The 16,532-nt window shown below is 39.5% G+C and overlaps 1 protein-coding gene across 3 annotated transcripts in view; it reads right to left on the bottom strand.

Moving 5' to 3' along the window:
* The window catches only part of IQGAP2 (IQ motif containing GTPase activating protein 2), a 301,443-nt gene that overhangs the window by 96,151 nt on the left and 188,760 nt on the right, over positions 1 to 16,532 (bottom strand). For all 3 annotated transcript variants that reach the window (XM_058275088.2, XM_058275083.2, XM_058275085.2), the window contains 5 exons: positions 15,863 to 16,041; positions 13,859 to 13,946; positions 9,489 to 9,652; positions 6,543 to 6,703; positions 1,825 to 1,949 (listed from right to left, as the gene is read on the bottom strand). In XM_058275088.2, coding sequence (XP_058131071.1) covers positions 1,825 to 1,949; positions 6,543 to 6,703; positions 9,489 to 9,652; positions 13,859 to 13,946; positions 15,863 to 16,041 — 717 coding nt within the window. The remainder of the gene's footprint in view (positions 1 to 1,824; positions 1,950 to 6,542; positions 6,704 to 9,488; positions 9,653 to 13,858; positions 13,947 to 15,862; positions 16,042 to 16,532) is intronic.

Here is a 16,532-nt window from a genome sequence, read left to right as displayed (position 1 = left end):
TTCCCTCTCAATACAGTGGGCATCACCATCTTAAAATCCTCAAGATTGGGGAATGAACAATGAACTAAAGTAGAACTACTGTTCTATTATTATTCTATTATAGACTTATTATTATTCCAGCAATGGAAGAACTTGTATCATTGATATAAAGGTAGTGGCCACCAGGCATTCTGAGGGGAGGAAGAGGAGGAGGGAAGAATAGGTGCAACTTGGGGGCATTTTTGGGACATTGGAATTGTCCTGCATGCCACTGCAATGATGGATGCAGACCCTTATACATTTTGTCAAAACCTATAAAATTGTGTGGGGCAAAGTATAAACTATAATGCAAACTATAGTCCACGGTTAGTAGCAATGCTTCATTTGTCTATCAATTGTCTATCAATGCTTTATTTGTCTATCAATTGTAACAAATATACCACACTAATGAAAGATGTGTTTGTGGGACAGTATGGGAGGGGGAGGGGGTGAGGTATATGGGAATCCCCTATATTATTGGTGTAACATTTATGTAATCCAAAGCTTCTTTAAAAATAAAAATAAAACATTAAAAAATATACTGGAACAAACTTAAAGTGGTGGGAGAAATATCTGCCTACTCCTTAAGGAAATTTAAAGTTGTTGGAAAAAAAATCAGTCGTAGCTGGAGGGTAGAATGGACGGCAGTGATTTTTAGTAATCCTAATCTAATATTGCTGATGAATCAAAGAACTTTGAGAAAACCAAAAAAGATGTCATTTGTTTTTATTTGAAATATGAATTTGGTAATTCATTCTCAAAAAAGCAGCCAACTTCCTGACTGCTGAGTTTACATAGCTCCTCATTCTTTTCCCTATTTTTATAAGGAAGAGGCAAATAAGGAAACAAGTTGATACTCAAAAAAGCACAGGTTCACAGCTTATATTGGGGTTGGAGCATTTTCATGCCGGTGCACATAATTTCTAGAAACACATAGATCACCATGATTTGTGATCACAAAACAACAGACTGTGCTTCAATTTCTTCATCCCAAGGGCAGGAATGTGTGTCACATTTTCAGGAAAAGAAATGCCCAAATTAAACGTCAAAGTTGGGTGCTAAAAAAGTCGAGTGGTCCTTGAAGTATAAATTTAAATAAGAAAATATTAGGACTTGTATTCATGTACTTTATTTTATCCTTTCGTGTCTTTTTTTGTTAATGCTTAGTAATGTTCATATTGATTCAGCAGTATAGGCATAAAGTTTACATATAAATATACGCCTACTGTGTTGGTTTGAGTCTTTTGTGGATCCCAGAAAATTATGTTCTTAAATTGAACCTACTGTGAACTTAGATCAGTTAGGGACCATTTGATTAGATTGCTCCAGTAGGGTGTAGCCCAGGGTAGCTCTTAATCCTTTTACTAGAATCCTTTATAAACTGAGGAATAGAAAGGTATGAACACAGGTAAAAGCTGCAGAAACAGAGAAAAGCCACCAGAAATTGAAATCAATGAACCTGGGAGAGAGGAAAGCCAAGGAGCAGCCAAAAGTGCAAGGCAAGGAGAGGGGAGTGGACACTGCCATATGCCTGACTGCCGACAGCTGCAACTCAGTGAAAGAACATCTCCTGATGATGTTCAGAACTGTAAGCTTTGAACCTAATAAATTCCCACTGTAAAAGCCAACCCCTTTTTTGTTATATTGCTCCCAGCATCCTTCAGTAAAGTAAAACACATGCATTTTAGGAAAGTGTGCTTTCATAAGGCTCCTTTCCAAAAGCAAAGGTTTGCAACGCTAATATAGAGAACTAAGTTGTCCAGACACTTTTTCTCCCACTAATTAGAAAAGTGTCCCCATACTTACGGTCATTTTCTTCTTGAATCTGAATATTAACCATATCAATACAATTCTGAATTTCATTCCAGGTTAAGTTATCTTGCCCTTGGGATAAAGTCTCTAGTTTAATGGAGAGGAGTGCATCTGCATAACTGTGGAAGAAAAAACAATCATAATACTAATAGGAGACATTTATTCTTTACTTATGTCGTATATCTTAAATTTCATACCTATGGGGAGATATATATACTATGAAGTTAGACAAGGAGTAGAAAGGCAAGTAAAATTCTTTTGTGTAGCTTTGTCAATACGCATCAAACTCACTTGTAACTAATAGCATTCTTTCTTGAAATTAGTTCTATGTAGAAATGCTGTCTAACCAAAGGTCTTAAAAATCTACCTCATAGCTAACTCAAGCAAAACTAGAAGTTCTCAATTCTGTGGAATTATTTGTTTGTTTGATCTTTCAGTTACCCACTAATTTCCTTTCCTTTTGCAAGACTTGGCTCTTTGCTCCCTGCCATGCTGCTTTCATACTTCGTTTCTGACCCAGCCTTTTCCTCACTGTGCAGTCCTCTGGGAAACAGCTTGGTCAAATACTCTATTTTTGCTTGTCTGGAGAAATTTTAATGAAATAATTGTTCACCTTGTTATATTACTAAGAAATTTTTACTTCTTGATAATCAATTTTCCCATTTAAAAATCACAGAACCAATGTTACAACCAGGAGCTAAAATGAACCATTCCAGCCCAACATAAAGAAGAAGCTCAAGAGTTTGGTTTGCTTTTGAATCCTAATACTAGGGAAATAAAGAACAATCCTTCACATACATGGGAAAGAAAGATCAGGCCTCCAGATACATACTGATTTGCTATTCAATTTCATCTCTCATTAGCACATAGGGATTTTCTAAAAACAGAGCTTAAAAAAGTAATATAATATTGAGCTCTAAACCATTTCCTTGGTTGTGATAAATTCTCTCAAAGTTCTGCATGCTCCAAAGTTGACAAGGAAGTGTCTTCAATAGAGAGCAGCTTAGAGAAAAACAGCATTCAAAATAGCAGTGATGATGAACATTTACTAGTTGTAGCTGAGGTGGCATCAAATGCAGATCTGAAACTGGCAAATTTGTTATGTGTGAGCATTTTACCTTACCAAGAGTTACAAACCTAAGCAAATACTGCTCACCATCAGTATGTAATAAACATTGACCAAAATAACAATATAGAAAAATGGCACATTTACACTGGTTAGCCTCCTTTATAGACGGGTACCCCTCTCCAAGAAAGTGCAAAGTTCTTATGGACATTTCATATGCCAAATGTCTAAGTGATGACCCAAAAGCAGTAAAATGAAAGAGGTTAAGGTTGTATAGAGAAAACACAATCACTCTATGTTTTTAGACATGAATAGCTAGTCAAAAGAAAAAAAATTAGGATTAACAAAATTCAACAGGTTTTTCAATATGAGCTATAGTCTCAACTTTAGTCAAACTTCTGAAAACATTCTGTACTCTCCCCAAATAGTCTGTTTCTTTCCCCCTCTTCTTTTCTCAGAGCTTTCTTCACCTTATGCTATTGACAGGCAAGACTTTTTTCATAACAGACCAGGGAAGCTTTGAAAAGATTATCAACCCTGTTCAATCAGCAGGTGTTTACTAAGCGCGTACTATCTGTTGAATATGGCAGGCTCTACAGTGGTAATTAAGATGAAGAGGACTTGGACCTTTACTGCAAAGAGCTTTCTGACTAGTGGGTCAGAAGGCAAAAACTCCGGAATGGTTTAAAGGCAGAAAACCATGAAGTCCATAAAAGTAGAAATAATGGGGTTCAAAGGAGGATGAAGGGAAGGAAATCCTTATTGGTGGAGTACGTTCCCTGTGACAGGCATGGAACTAAGCATTCAAACCTCAGGACAATGCTGCGAGTAGATTTTTTACAAAGTTGTCCTTCACAGATGAAGAAAAGAGGGCATGGCTAGTAAGGGGCAAACTCCCAGTTCAAAGACTCATTTTTTGGCTCCAAGGCTCAAGTCCCACCAACTATATTATGCTGGTTCCCAGAAGAGATGTCATTAACTGGAGCAGGAAGCAAGCATGGAAATAACCAACAGAAACATCATCCAAGGTAGGTAGGGCTTGGAAGGTGATGGGAGATGGGAGCATGATTCTGGCAGGGAGAGGCCAGAAAGCGCACAGTATGTCTAAGGGCCAGAACGTGTTCCACCTGCAAAACGGGAGCAGGTTTGAAGCCTGGGCCAAGGGCAGCACAGAGAGTGAGGAATCTGTACTTAATTCAGAAGAGAACAAGAAACAATCAAACAGAAGATCGTTATAAAGACAGTGACATTTTAGAACAATTAATACGGGAACAGTGTGTGCCTAAAGCCACTGCCAACCCGTAGACCACTTTTGTGAGAATTATATAAAAGAACTTTTCTGGGTTAACATAGACCCAAGGATGCAAGCCAATTTGAAAAGGTAGAACCTTTGATAGAGAGCATCAAGGTGGCCCTGCCCGGCAACCTTGTGCTATGAAGGATCTGCAGGGCCATTTCAGGTAGTCCTGGATAGAACAGTAGGTCTCAAACTTGATAACCTAAAAACCTGGGCTTCCCAGAATCCAGACTGAGAAGCTGGCATTGAGTGTGAAACTCAGAGGCTGTGGAAGATAAATGGGGGCCAATGCAATTGTCAATACAAAAATGGGCCCTGAAATCTCTTGTCAATATTAGGCTATATAGTTGGTTATCTGGGAGATCCAAAATATGCTTAAATCAAATTTTTAAAAGATCAAAATAAAAACACAAATTTTAAAAGTTTCTTATACAGAACACTTGGACCCTGTGGTTCTGTCTGTAAGCTCCAGTTTGAAAACCACAGGTATGAAAGTGGTTTTTCAAATGAGTATTTTATTCCTTAAAGGGTATTTGGAAGTGTGGGAGAGCATATGTGATCATCAAAATGAGTGACTGGCGGGAAACGGACTTGGCCCAGTGGTTAGGGCATCCGTCTACCACATGGGAGGTCCGCGGTTCAAACTCCGGGCCTCCTTGACCCGTGTGGAGCTGGCCCATGCGAGTGCTGAGCCATGCAAGGGTGTCCCTGCGTAGGGGAGCCCCACGCGCAAGGAGTGTGCCCATAAGGAGAGCAGCCCAGTGCGAAAGAAAGTGCAGCCTGCCCAGGAATGGCGCCACCCACACTTCCCATGCCGCTGACAACAACAGAAGTGGACAAAGAAACAAGACGCAGCAAATAGACACAGAGAACAGACAACCGGGGGAGAGGAGGGAATTAAATAAATAAATCTTAAAAAAAAAGAAGTGCTATTTTTTAAAAAAAATGAGTGACTGGCATGGGGGGGTGGAGGTGGTGAGAGGGCAGTGGCCAGGGATGCCAAGTGAGATAGTCTGCATTATTATTCCACCAAGATGCTAACAGTGCCCCATTAGACCCTCTTCTTCATAAAGGAGTTCCAGTCCTGCTTCTGTTCTAATCACCAAGGGTCGGCAGCAGAGCCTGGCGAGGCAAGAATGAATGATTAATGAATGAGGAGAGAAAAGATGTAAGAAGACCAGTTTATTAAAGGAGCAAAGGTGAGAAGTCCAGTCTAAATGGCGGTGGTAGCTGGGAATTAGAGACATTTTGCAGAGACCTGATGCACATCCACTGGTCACTCACAGTGAGAGAAGTGAGAAGGCTATTCACAGAATGAGGGTGCCAGCAAAGGGCAGAGTAAAATTCAAGTTGAAGCAGGCTTCCAAGCTTGGAGCATTAATAGAAACAGTGGAGGTGGAAATAAATTACCTTGGAAACAGACTCTGAGGGTCTGCCAAACCAGATGGCTGCAGAACAAAAGCTGTTTCCCCAAGATTAAAAATGAGGAAAACCCACTGTCCTTCTGCTGCTTTTTGACCACTCCCTACATAGATAAGTGGGTAAACACCATTTGTTTAATACCTAAGAAGTCCTTTTAATTTTTTCTGTGCAGTTATATGTGGCCCAAGAAAAACACCCAAACTAGCTATTCACACAGCAGTTCTGGAAAAGTATCTGAAAAGCTTGTGTCAAGATCTGTGTGGACAGCGTCCCCTGGTGGCCATAGGAATCCAGGCCAGAAAATGATTTGCTTTAACCAAGGCTTGGTCTTACTGAATCTCTAATTGAGCTCCTTAATCTGGTCCCTTAATTTTTTCTCTAGATGTACTATAATGTATTATAATACTATAAATTATACTATCTAGTAGCATATTTTGAGAACACTAAATGAAAAGGCATTAAGTTGAGGTATTATCAACTGCAATCAGAAAAGTGGGTCCAACTGCCCAATCTTGAGCCCATAACTCTACATTCGGTTTCTTCAACAGAAAAGTAAGAGGATTGAGCTGGATGATTTTTAAAGTTGAGTACAACTCTACCACATTCTGTTGTCTTCAAAAGAAGTCTGATGGAAGGCATGCTTGCAACATTTCCTTTATTTTTAGCCTATTGAATAATCTTTGCTAAGGACAAAGCCAGTCATTAATTGCTAAGGATGATCATTTTCAGATCCTTTTTGCCCCTGAAAGAATACTTCAAAGAAGCTCTCTCATATTAGAAGTACTTTTTAAACAAATTGGACTAGAAACACATGAGTGTGGGTATATAGGCTTCTCCACTAAAGAACAAATCCTTTCATTTCTGAGATCTGCCAAAGGCATACTTCTACACTTAGAGAAGGGTTTGGAAGCCCAGTCTGGTCCTTACCGTTCCACATATGCCTCATCCAGGTTGTTGAAGCCTATCGATGGGCTTCTGAGCTGATTCTGCACAGACACAAGATCGTTGGCTTCCAAGGCCTGGTTTAGTAAAGCAACAGCAGACAACATTTCCACTGCAATCGAAAGTTCCTCATGGGCCAAGTAGTTCTGTTGGAAAAGATAAGGCAATATAAGTTTCCCAAATCATTCACCTCATGTATATGATGAGGGGTTGGGAGGCATCATTCAAAGAACAATGGAAAGTCTAAGATTTTGAGAACCCATATGAAAGAGTGGCCACTGGTCACTTACTTTCCACTGACTTTAGAGAACAGCTAAATGACTCCTGGGCTTTCCTGAGATGATCATTCTGGGGTTGAGTTAGTTAACAACCAACAGAGTTAGGAATCCACAAAAATCTGCATACCCATAGCTGACTGCTACTCCCAGACTCCCAGCTATACTGGCTGTTCATAGGCTCAGTCCTTACCAAATGTTTAAACTCAGGATTAGACAATTTGGTCATAGACTATGAGTTGGGGCAAAGTTTTAGCATAGCTAATAATCTTCAGTCTGAAATAAGTGTGAAGGAAAAGAGAACAAAACTTCACCCAACAGGTACAATCCCAGAAAATATAAATCAAGATCTTTAGACCAAGATTATTGATTCTAACACCTAATCATATTTTTATAAATTGGGTAGAAAGTTAAAAATGTACCACAGGTCTAGATAATTGAAGAAATCTGAGGTAAATCTTTTAGAAAAGCAAGTATGGATCTCAGGATTTATATGACTTTTTATAATTTGACTTATTTAAAATACACATTGGATTTTCAGAATATCTTCCCCCCTCAATGTTCTTTTCCATTCAACCATTTTATACTGTCTTGGCCTGACTTCATGGGGAAATTGCTTTTATCATATTGCAGGAACCTAAGAGGGAACATGAAAATGGCTTTTGAAAGCTGATATCTGCCTTCACATTAAAGAATATTACATGTATTTAAAATATACATTATTATATTATATTCACATTAAAATACATTGTGACCTTCCAGATATCCAGAGGAATCTTGCAGGGGCAAAACAAAGCATAATTTTACCCTTCAAAGCAAATGGGAAGAAGGGGTTAGCATAGGAAGCATGTAAGTATGTTTTATCCAACCAAGTGACAATAACTACAAGTTTAATACATCAGGGAGGTCTACAATTCAGGTAGAAAGCAGAAAGGAATCATCTGAAATTTACTTCCTCTACCTTTCCAGTGAACTGTCCACCAGTATCTAAAGTGGTAAACAGCAAAAAGAATAAGGACAAAAAGCAGCAGAATGAGGCTGGACAACCACAGACTGGCTTTTGACCAGGTGTGATGAAAATGCCTGAGCTAGACTGAAAGTAGCTTTGTGCTTCAAGCTAGAAAAGAGGGAGGAAATATGAATGGAGGAAACTTAAGTGCAATTTAAGAAAAGTTTGTTTTTCTTTTATTAAAAAATAGTGTATTTCTATTTAAAAAACTTAAGAAATCTTGATAAGAATAAGAATAAATCCTACCACCCAACCACTTCAGTATATTTTAAAAAATGCATTCATTTATTGAAAACATTTTTCATTTCCTTAGAAACAAGATAATGCTATCTATTTTAATCATTTTTTCCACTTACTATGGAACATCTTTTCAGATTATTCTTTCACACTATCGTTTTTACTGCTTGCATAGTAGTTACTCCTAACACACAGAAGTACCATACATTAAGCAATCTCTTAGTAAAATACATGGTTTCTTTCCAGTTTCTCAATATATAACTGTGAAATATCCTTAAAACTAAATCTTCTTAATTTATATCCTTTGGGCTCATTTTCTAGAAATGTAATTGCCAGGATAAAAGGTAACCAAATTTTAAGATTTTAATACACATTACCAAGATTATTCTCCAAAAAGACTGCATAATTTATAAGTCTGCCAACTGTGTACAAGAATGCTGGCTTCCCTGTATTTATCTCTACCCCGGGTTCAATCTTTTTAATTTCTACCAATCTAATTTTTTAATAATGTATTATGTTTTCATTTACATTATTTACTTCCAGTTGAGTCTGAACATTTTTTTATGTTTATCATTTGTATATTCCTGGTTTTGTGAATTGCCTGTTAATGCTCTTGGCTTCTTTTTATTGGTAGAAGAGTGCTGCATCTGATATTTAACACGAAATGTCCTGTTTTCCTTAGAATTTTAAATTTTAAATTATTTTTTACCTTCAGCCTTTTAAGTCATTGGAAATTTATTCTCCTAATATGATAGATTTACTGAGGTAATCTTTTCTTTCTGAGCTAATGTAGATGGTTAAGCACTTGCAAGGCTTTTATTTATTAAATAATCATTCCCCACCTTTTTGAAATGTTAGCTTTCTCATATATTAAGTTTTGGCTCTGTTTCCAGTACTTTTTATTGTTTCATTGTTTCGGTTATTCCTGTACTAGAACACATGCTCTTAATTACTAGAACATGAATATTAGTGTTTAATACTATTAGCAAATTAAGGAGCACACATTTATAAAAACAACAAAAAAATCAAGCTAATGTTGTACTGTTCTTAGTTACAGATTTATAAAAAGGCAGATTCAGAGTTTATTTTTCTATATCAATATATTACATGCTGAAAAATATGTTAGTAAAGTTAATTTTTCCAAGTTCTTAAGAAAGCAGATTGAAACAACCCACTTTCATGTGCATTTTTGGGGCCACTGCCTCAATTTCCTAATTGTCCTCCTAGGGTCTTTAGGTGGCCTAAGGGCAGGAGTTCACTGAGGCCATGGAATTGGCAGTGGTGGGCCAGGGAGATCAGGATGGATTACAAGTTAACGCCCTGACATCCTACTCACCTTTCCTAAAAAGGAGCCTCATTCTTTGGATGTGAGGCTGCACATCCCCATAACCGGAGTCTTCTCCAACTTACCAAGGCGTTCTGTTTCTGGAGGTTGAAAAGTTCGTTCTGATACATAGCAGCAGCAAAGGGATACACAGCGGGCAGCTGGGCCTCGGGCTTCTCCAGCGCAAGCAGCGTGTCCTCAGGGTCGCCGTCGCGGATGACGGCATTGATGTGGTCCACCGCGGCCAGTCCTGGGGGGGGGGTTCACACTGCATCAGGAGGCAGCTTTCTCAGGGCTGCCCGACCTACCAGCCCATCTTTCCAAGGAACAGAAACTAGGCGGCCACTCTCCGTGAACTCTCAATAACTGTCGTTGCAGGGTAGGTAAAGCCTTGGAAATTCTGGCTCAGGAACTCAGAGTCAGGCCAATTTCTAGAGTCGGTGCCTCAAGGCACCTGAGCATTGAAAGAGCTTGAGTTAAGAGAAACTCCTGCCTAACATGACTTCTCCGTGAATTTCCTTTCAGGACTAGGAATGGTCCTGCCTCCCCCATGAGGCTGCCATAGCCACTCCAGTTCCTGAGGATGTCGTGATTTTGGATCCCCACGGCATTTAGAGCTTGGCCATACTGCTCCAGTGGGCATGGTTCTCTACGGCTTCTTGTGGGTTACTGTGGCCTTCCCAAGGGGACTTTAACCTAAATGAAGACCAGAGCCAGCCTTGCCCCGGCTCTATCCCTCCTCTGCAGCAGCGCTGCGGTCAAGCCACAGCAGGTGCTCCAAGACATGCCTGGTGTGGACAGGTCGTCCTCCCTCAACTCTCATATTCTGTGAAGTGTTATTCTTGAGAAAAAGCAATTTCAGATATTTTTTAAAACACTGAAAAACATTACAACCAAAATTCACAATTAAATCTGTACTAATGGCATTATAAAAAAAAAGTTCTGACCACACGAACATCTTTGTCTGGAATAGTCCTCCATTATCTGAAGCAACCATAAGCTCTGTGATTCAGTCACCAGTCATAATGCTCAAAACAGAACAAAGACCTGAATTGTTGAGGCTAAACCAAGGTGCCTGGGGATAACGAAGCAGCATCGCTTGTCAGAGCACAGGAAGCGAATTGCTGACCAAGAGGAAGAACAAGTGAGGAACCTGCTGCCAGGAAACAGCAACCGGACAGCTGAGAGGCCTGCCCTGTGCCAAAGGCCCAGGGGAGCAGGACTAACAGACCCACAGACTTGGAGCTTTCGAGGGTTAGTCTGTCTGGTACATGCCCAAACGGCAGTTAAGATTATTCTAACCCTTTTGGACAAGTGACAATTTATCTTCTCTAAAAATGCTTTTACTAAGAGACATTATTCGGTGGCAGGACATACTTATGACTACTGGAATTCTCCCTGTCATCTCCCCCACCCCCAAACTCGCACTTAATAGAAAGGACCCTGAGAACCCAAACACTTCTTTTCTATCCTTAAAATTTATATGAAAAACTAAAGAATTCAATACAATAAGGTCAACAGTTGTTTGCAGTGTTTGCTGTTCTGGTGAAATTATCCAAGGTTTTCAGCTGCATCTCTGGTTTCTCTGAATAGGATTTGACTTAATTTTTTTTTTTTTTAATTTCTCCCCCCGCCCCACCCCCCGCCCCAGTTGTCTGTTCTCTGTGTCTATTTGCTACGTGTTCTTTATCCACTTCTGTTGTTGTCAGCGGCACGGGAATCTGTGTTTCTTTTTGTTGCATCATCTTGTTGTGTCAGCTCTCCATGTGTGTGGTGCCATTCCTGGGCAGGTTAAACTTCCTTTCGCTCTGGGCGGCTCTCCTTATGGGGCGCACTCCTTGCGCATGGGGCTCCCCTACGCCAGGACACCCCTGCATGGCACGGCACTCCTTGCGTGCATCAGCACTGCGCATGGGCCAGCTGCACACGGGTCAAGGAGGCCCGGGGTTTGAACCGTGGACCTCCCATGTGGTAGACGGACGCCCTAACCACTGGGCCAAGTCCGCAACCCTGACTTCACTTTTGATAATTCTATTATATGTGTTTGTACAATGGGATGATAAAATATTTCTAGAAAACCATATCCTTAAAATACTCTTAATTAGTGATTTCTTTACAAATAAAGCAGGCTTCTTCACTCTTTTACATTCTGCATTTAACAAAAATTTTAGCCCCAACCTTAAAAGAATATATCATGCAATGACCAAAGTAAAATGACTGCAGTTCAAACAAAGCAGATACTTCTGACAAGAGATTCTCTCATATTATCTCCAAATCTGTCACTTAGACCATTACTATGGCTGTAACTAATGTAGGCTGTTACTAATGTAGGTGCCCTCACATTTTAATATAACAACATACATTGTTAGGGAAAAGCATGTTAAAGTGGCTGTGCTTTCATATTTTAAACTGGGCAATTTTCTTGTCATGTCACTGAATAAAATATGCTTTAAAGGGTTTTTCAAGACTACTTTCAATTCTACTTGACTACAAAGTTTCAGATGGGCAGAGACCAAAAACCTAGGATAATCATGTTCTACACATTAAAACCATCAAACAACGAAATGTGCTCCTATTTCAGCTGTTTATGCCAGTAGTGTAAATGATGCCATGCCTTTTACTTAAACGTGGTTAAAAGGTATAGCCAGTTTGGCATTAAATTTGTGGCCAGGAAATTATGGCAGTTGGTAAAGTATAATAAAACATTTATATAAGGTATTTTATTTAACCTGAAAAAGAAATCTGTTTTAGTGGTTTCAAAAAATAAAGGATGTTAAAAGGCTATGGAAGCATTTCCTGAGCTTATGAGCCTTGGATTTCTTGCTGGTAATATTATTTTCTTCCTGTAATTCTTTTCTGCCAAGCAATATAAAATTCTCTGCTTTCAAACAGAGTAGGAGGAGAAACTTGAAATTATGCTTCATGCATAACTACCAACATCGTAAAGATTTAATGGGAATAAAAGAAAAGGAACACATGCCCCATGCACCAAAATGTTAAGGAGTTGACTTAAAAAAGGAAAAAAAAAAAAAAAGAGTCATCCTAAGGCTCTCATCAGCTGTGTGTGTGAGAGAGGTAAAGTCTCTGGCACATTCAGGTGTGAACTCCTAGATTTTATATCAACCTGCCCTGGACTTCCCTGGTTGCTGTTTGAACCCTTGAATGATGCACGTAGGTGGGCATTTATTTGAAGGCATTAACAGCAACAAAGAACACTCAAGATGGCAAACCTCATCTAAGAGGTTAAATAGAGGGCAAGGTTTAGTTGTAACACATGGACACTCTGAGTTTAAATTTGGCAGAGGGTTCACATTCTTTATTAATTGATCTAAATGGTTTTTCACGTATTCATTTTCTGGGTATATTTGGGTTATTTAGGTTGACCTAGGGGAAACAAATGTCGAATAAAATTCCTTACTGCCTCTTCTGGTGCTCAAGTAAGAAGTCTATCAGGTGGTGATGGAGACTAAAAAAAGACTAATGTATCTACATTTAGATGTATTTATTTTGATTATCTGCATTTTCTGTTCTTTATCTTCACACAATGGAACTACGTACTGAGAGGAATTTAATTGAACGACTACAGAGAGGCTCAGGGACACTGGTATCAAAATTGCCATCATGCAGTTTCATCTTGCTTACCAACAGTCTAATTTACTTGGACTAAAGCTATACAATTTTAAAGAAAACAAATCTCATAAACTGTAGAATATGGATTGGGAAGTAATAAAAAGCAGAGGTGTAAAAAATATCTTACAATTCAAATAGAACACTATCACATTGTCATGGGCAAGGAACTATTAACGTAATCTTTAAGATAACTTTCAACATAGGCATACCTCATTTTATTGGGCTTTGCTTTATTGCACTTCACAGATTTTTTTTTTAAACAAACTGAAGGTTGGTAAACCTGCATGGTGCAAGTTTATGGGCGCCATTTTCCCAACATCATGTTTCCACTTCTTGTCTCTGTGTCACATTTCAATTAACGTATGTACTTTGTGGGGTTTTTTGTTTGGTTGGTTTTTTTAAAAGACATAATGCTCTTACTTAAACTATAGAATAGTGTAAACATAACTTTTATATGCATTGGGAAACAAAAAAATTCATGTGACTTGCTTTATTGGGATATTTGACTTATTGTCATGGTCTGGAACCAAACCTGCAATATCTCCGAGGTATGCCTGTATTAGATCAATTAGGGACAAGTTCAAACTATGAAATGTGCTGTGCCTATGATGAAGTGGGGATACAATCAAACTAGTTTTAAGATACATTGAGATACTTCAGGAAACTGTTGTATGATGACCATCATTAAGAGTAATAATGATGTTGAGCTTTTTATTCATCATATGACAGTTTTACAAGGATCCAAGTTTAGAGTTTTGCTGGGATTTTGGTAAAGGAAAGTTTGTATCTTGGAGAATCTATTTCCGTCCTGTAGCTCATTACTTACTGTTGACTTTATTGATATTGCCTTGGATTTCTGCTTGGGTCAGCAGTTCCTCATATGCATCTCTTTCTTCTTCTGAAATACAGCTATTCTGTAAAACAAAGTCTTCACTGATTCCCAAAGTTCAATAAAATGCTTCCAAAGCTTGATAAACAAACACAAAAATGCACAGAGTGATAAAAACCTGTCACTCATTTTTATCTGAAATCAATACAAGCATTTATGGAGTGCCTGCTTTATGCAGGGGCATAGAGTCAGCTGTGCTGTGCAAGGGTTAAAAGAGTGAACAAGCCTGGTGACTCTAAAAAGAGCTAATTTTCTAATGTGGAAAAACTTTAGATTGGACCATTTGATATTGCCACTTTTTGTAGATCAAAAGCAGTTGGATATTGGCAATGCCATATGATTCAATGTAATACTATCTAGCAAAAATGGATATACATAGAATAGTACAAATTCTATAGGAGTACCATAATCATTTTTAAAAAGGACTCATATTCAGTTGGAAAGAAAATTTTTAAGAGAGTCAAGAATTGAGGAGGGGCTGCAGAAACAGAGTAACATTAAAGGCAGAGAAGGGAATAGGGCGCAGAGAGCAGGAATTTGTCACAAGGGTTGGAAAGCGCGGTGCACGGGGCCATCATGTGGGGTGTGTTTGGGGTCAGATGAAAGGTTGGGGAGGAAAGGTGGCCAAGCTAAGGACTTTACTTAATTCAGTAGGTAATGGGGTGTTATCTGATCCTACTTAAAAATTACTTTTGCAGCTTCTACCTCTGAGAGAGCATGGCTGGGAGAATAACAGGGAACAGGAAGGGGAGGAAGGTGTGGCAAGAATCCTGTGACCAAGTCAGGAGGGGTAAGACTGAGGCAAGTGCTGTAAGGCAGGAGGGCGGGCGATGGAGTCACGCCTAGCAAGAGAAGAGTCAACAGGACGCACCATGGCTAAGACTCAGGGGACAGAAAGGGTCCTGAGACAACACAGTAGTCACTCTAAACCAGGGAAGTCAGGAGGGCGCACGTGTGCGCAAAGCGCGGCGAGCGCTAGGTACTCTTCTGACGTGGTGGGGTGTAGAGCCTGGGGAAGGGGCGCTGCAGCTACGCAGAGCAGCATTCGGGAGCAAGGGGTGGGAGGGGCTGGTAGAAGGTTGGCAGCTGATTTAACAAGTGGATGAGATCAACTGAGGAAGCACAGAGAGGGGAGTCAATGCTAGATTAGAGAAGTCCTCATATTTAGATGGAAGAAGAGAAGGAGAAAGGACAGACACTAAGAGACAGAGGAGAATGGTGACAGCAAAGTCACCCGTGTACCAGGGGAGCAGAGAATCTCAAGGCAGGTAGGGCAGGGTTGGGACAACCGTGCCAGATGCTGCCAAAAGCCAACAGTTGAGAAAAGACTACGATGGTGTGACTACTGTCACAGATGGAGCTGGGACCTACATGGCAAGAGCTGAGCAGAGACATGTCGGTAAAGCTTGGAGGGCAGACGAAGTTTTCACCGACTGACTAGACAGGAGGGTGATATGTAAGGAGCAGAAGCAGGCTGCCTAGCTAAGGAGAGACACCTCTTCCTCAAATATGAAGGGGTAACATCAAGAAATATGAAGACAGTTGATTCAAAACATCCTCTCTATACTCCCCCATACTGGATGATTAACGTCTACTGAAAAATAGAAGGTAATTTGGCTAATACAAGGTCTACTAGTGCTGCCAAACAAAGAAAGATCTTTAGCTGCTACTTTCTACACTTCCCAGGTAGGTAGAAATTTAATGAGATGTCCTTCGAACTCTCTAACCTATAATATTCATAAAGAAAAAAATGAGTTTCCTTATAGAGTACAAGCTCATCTTTTACCCTTACATTTCATCCAAACCAACTTCCTACAACTGTGACAACCAGAATAACTTCTGAGCAGTTAATTGAAAAATATCACCTTTATCCACAAAAGCTTTTTCAAGCAAGCCACTATATTTATTAACATATTTATTTCTCAGAATCTAATTAAGTACCTTTAGTCGTGCATTTTCTTCTTTCCTCTTTTTGGCTCCCCAGAGTTCCTCCTGATATTCCTGTGCAAGGCTGTCATCCACTAAAGTTAAAACTGCATTTGGGTTTCTTAGTGTTACAATGGTTTGCTCGGCTATTCCTTTTTCAATAGCTTCATTAATGGCTATAACTGCAGCATGTACTGAACAGGAAAGAGGGGGAGAAAAGAGATGTTTATAAGCAAAAGGCAACACTGACCATTGCATTGACTCTGCATAAACTCAAGCAGTTTTATTTTCTTCCTTGGCTTTCAGGAAGCAGGCCAAAAGGAGACCTGAGTTGCATTGCTAAGGCCCTCCCTGACCACCCTCCCACATGCCTCTCCTACACTGGGTCCTGCTCTCCGGATATGGTGAGTAACCCCTAATTATTTATTCAATTTGCACTGAATGCCTACAATGAACTGAACCTTGTCAACGACTGGGGCGTCAAAGATAAGTCCTTCCTCTTTGTGAAAGTGACACAAATAGTTTTAAAGTATCAGGTTCCTCAAGAGATACCTGCAATTTAACTTGCAACACTAAAAAAAAAACACCTCACATCAATTCATGCTGCAACTAAAATCTAAGGCCACAGAAAGTAGGGAAATATTTTGGAGAATGCAGATACTCCTGGAACCTCTTAATTCACATT

This window comes from Dasypus novemcinctus, chromosome 2, assembly GCF_030445035.2.
Source record: "Dasypus novemcinctus isolate mDasNov1 chromosome 2, mDasNov1.1.hap2, whole genome shotgun sequence".
NCBI lineage: Eukaryota > Metazoa > Chordata > Mammalia > Cingulata > Dasypodidae > Dasypus > Dasypus novemcinctus.
This window is presented reverse-complemented; position numbering and strand designations above follow the sequence as displayed.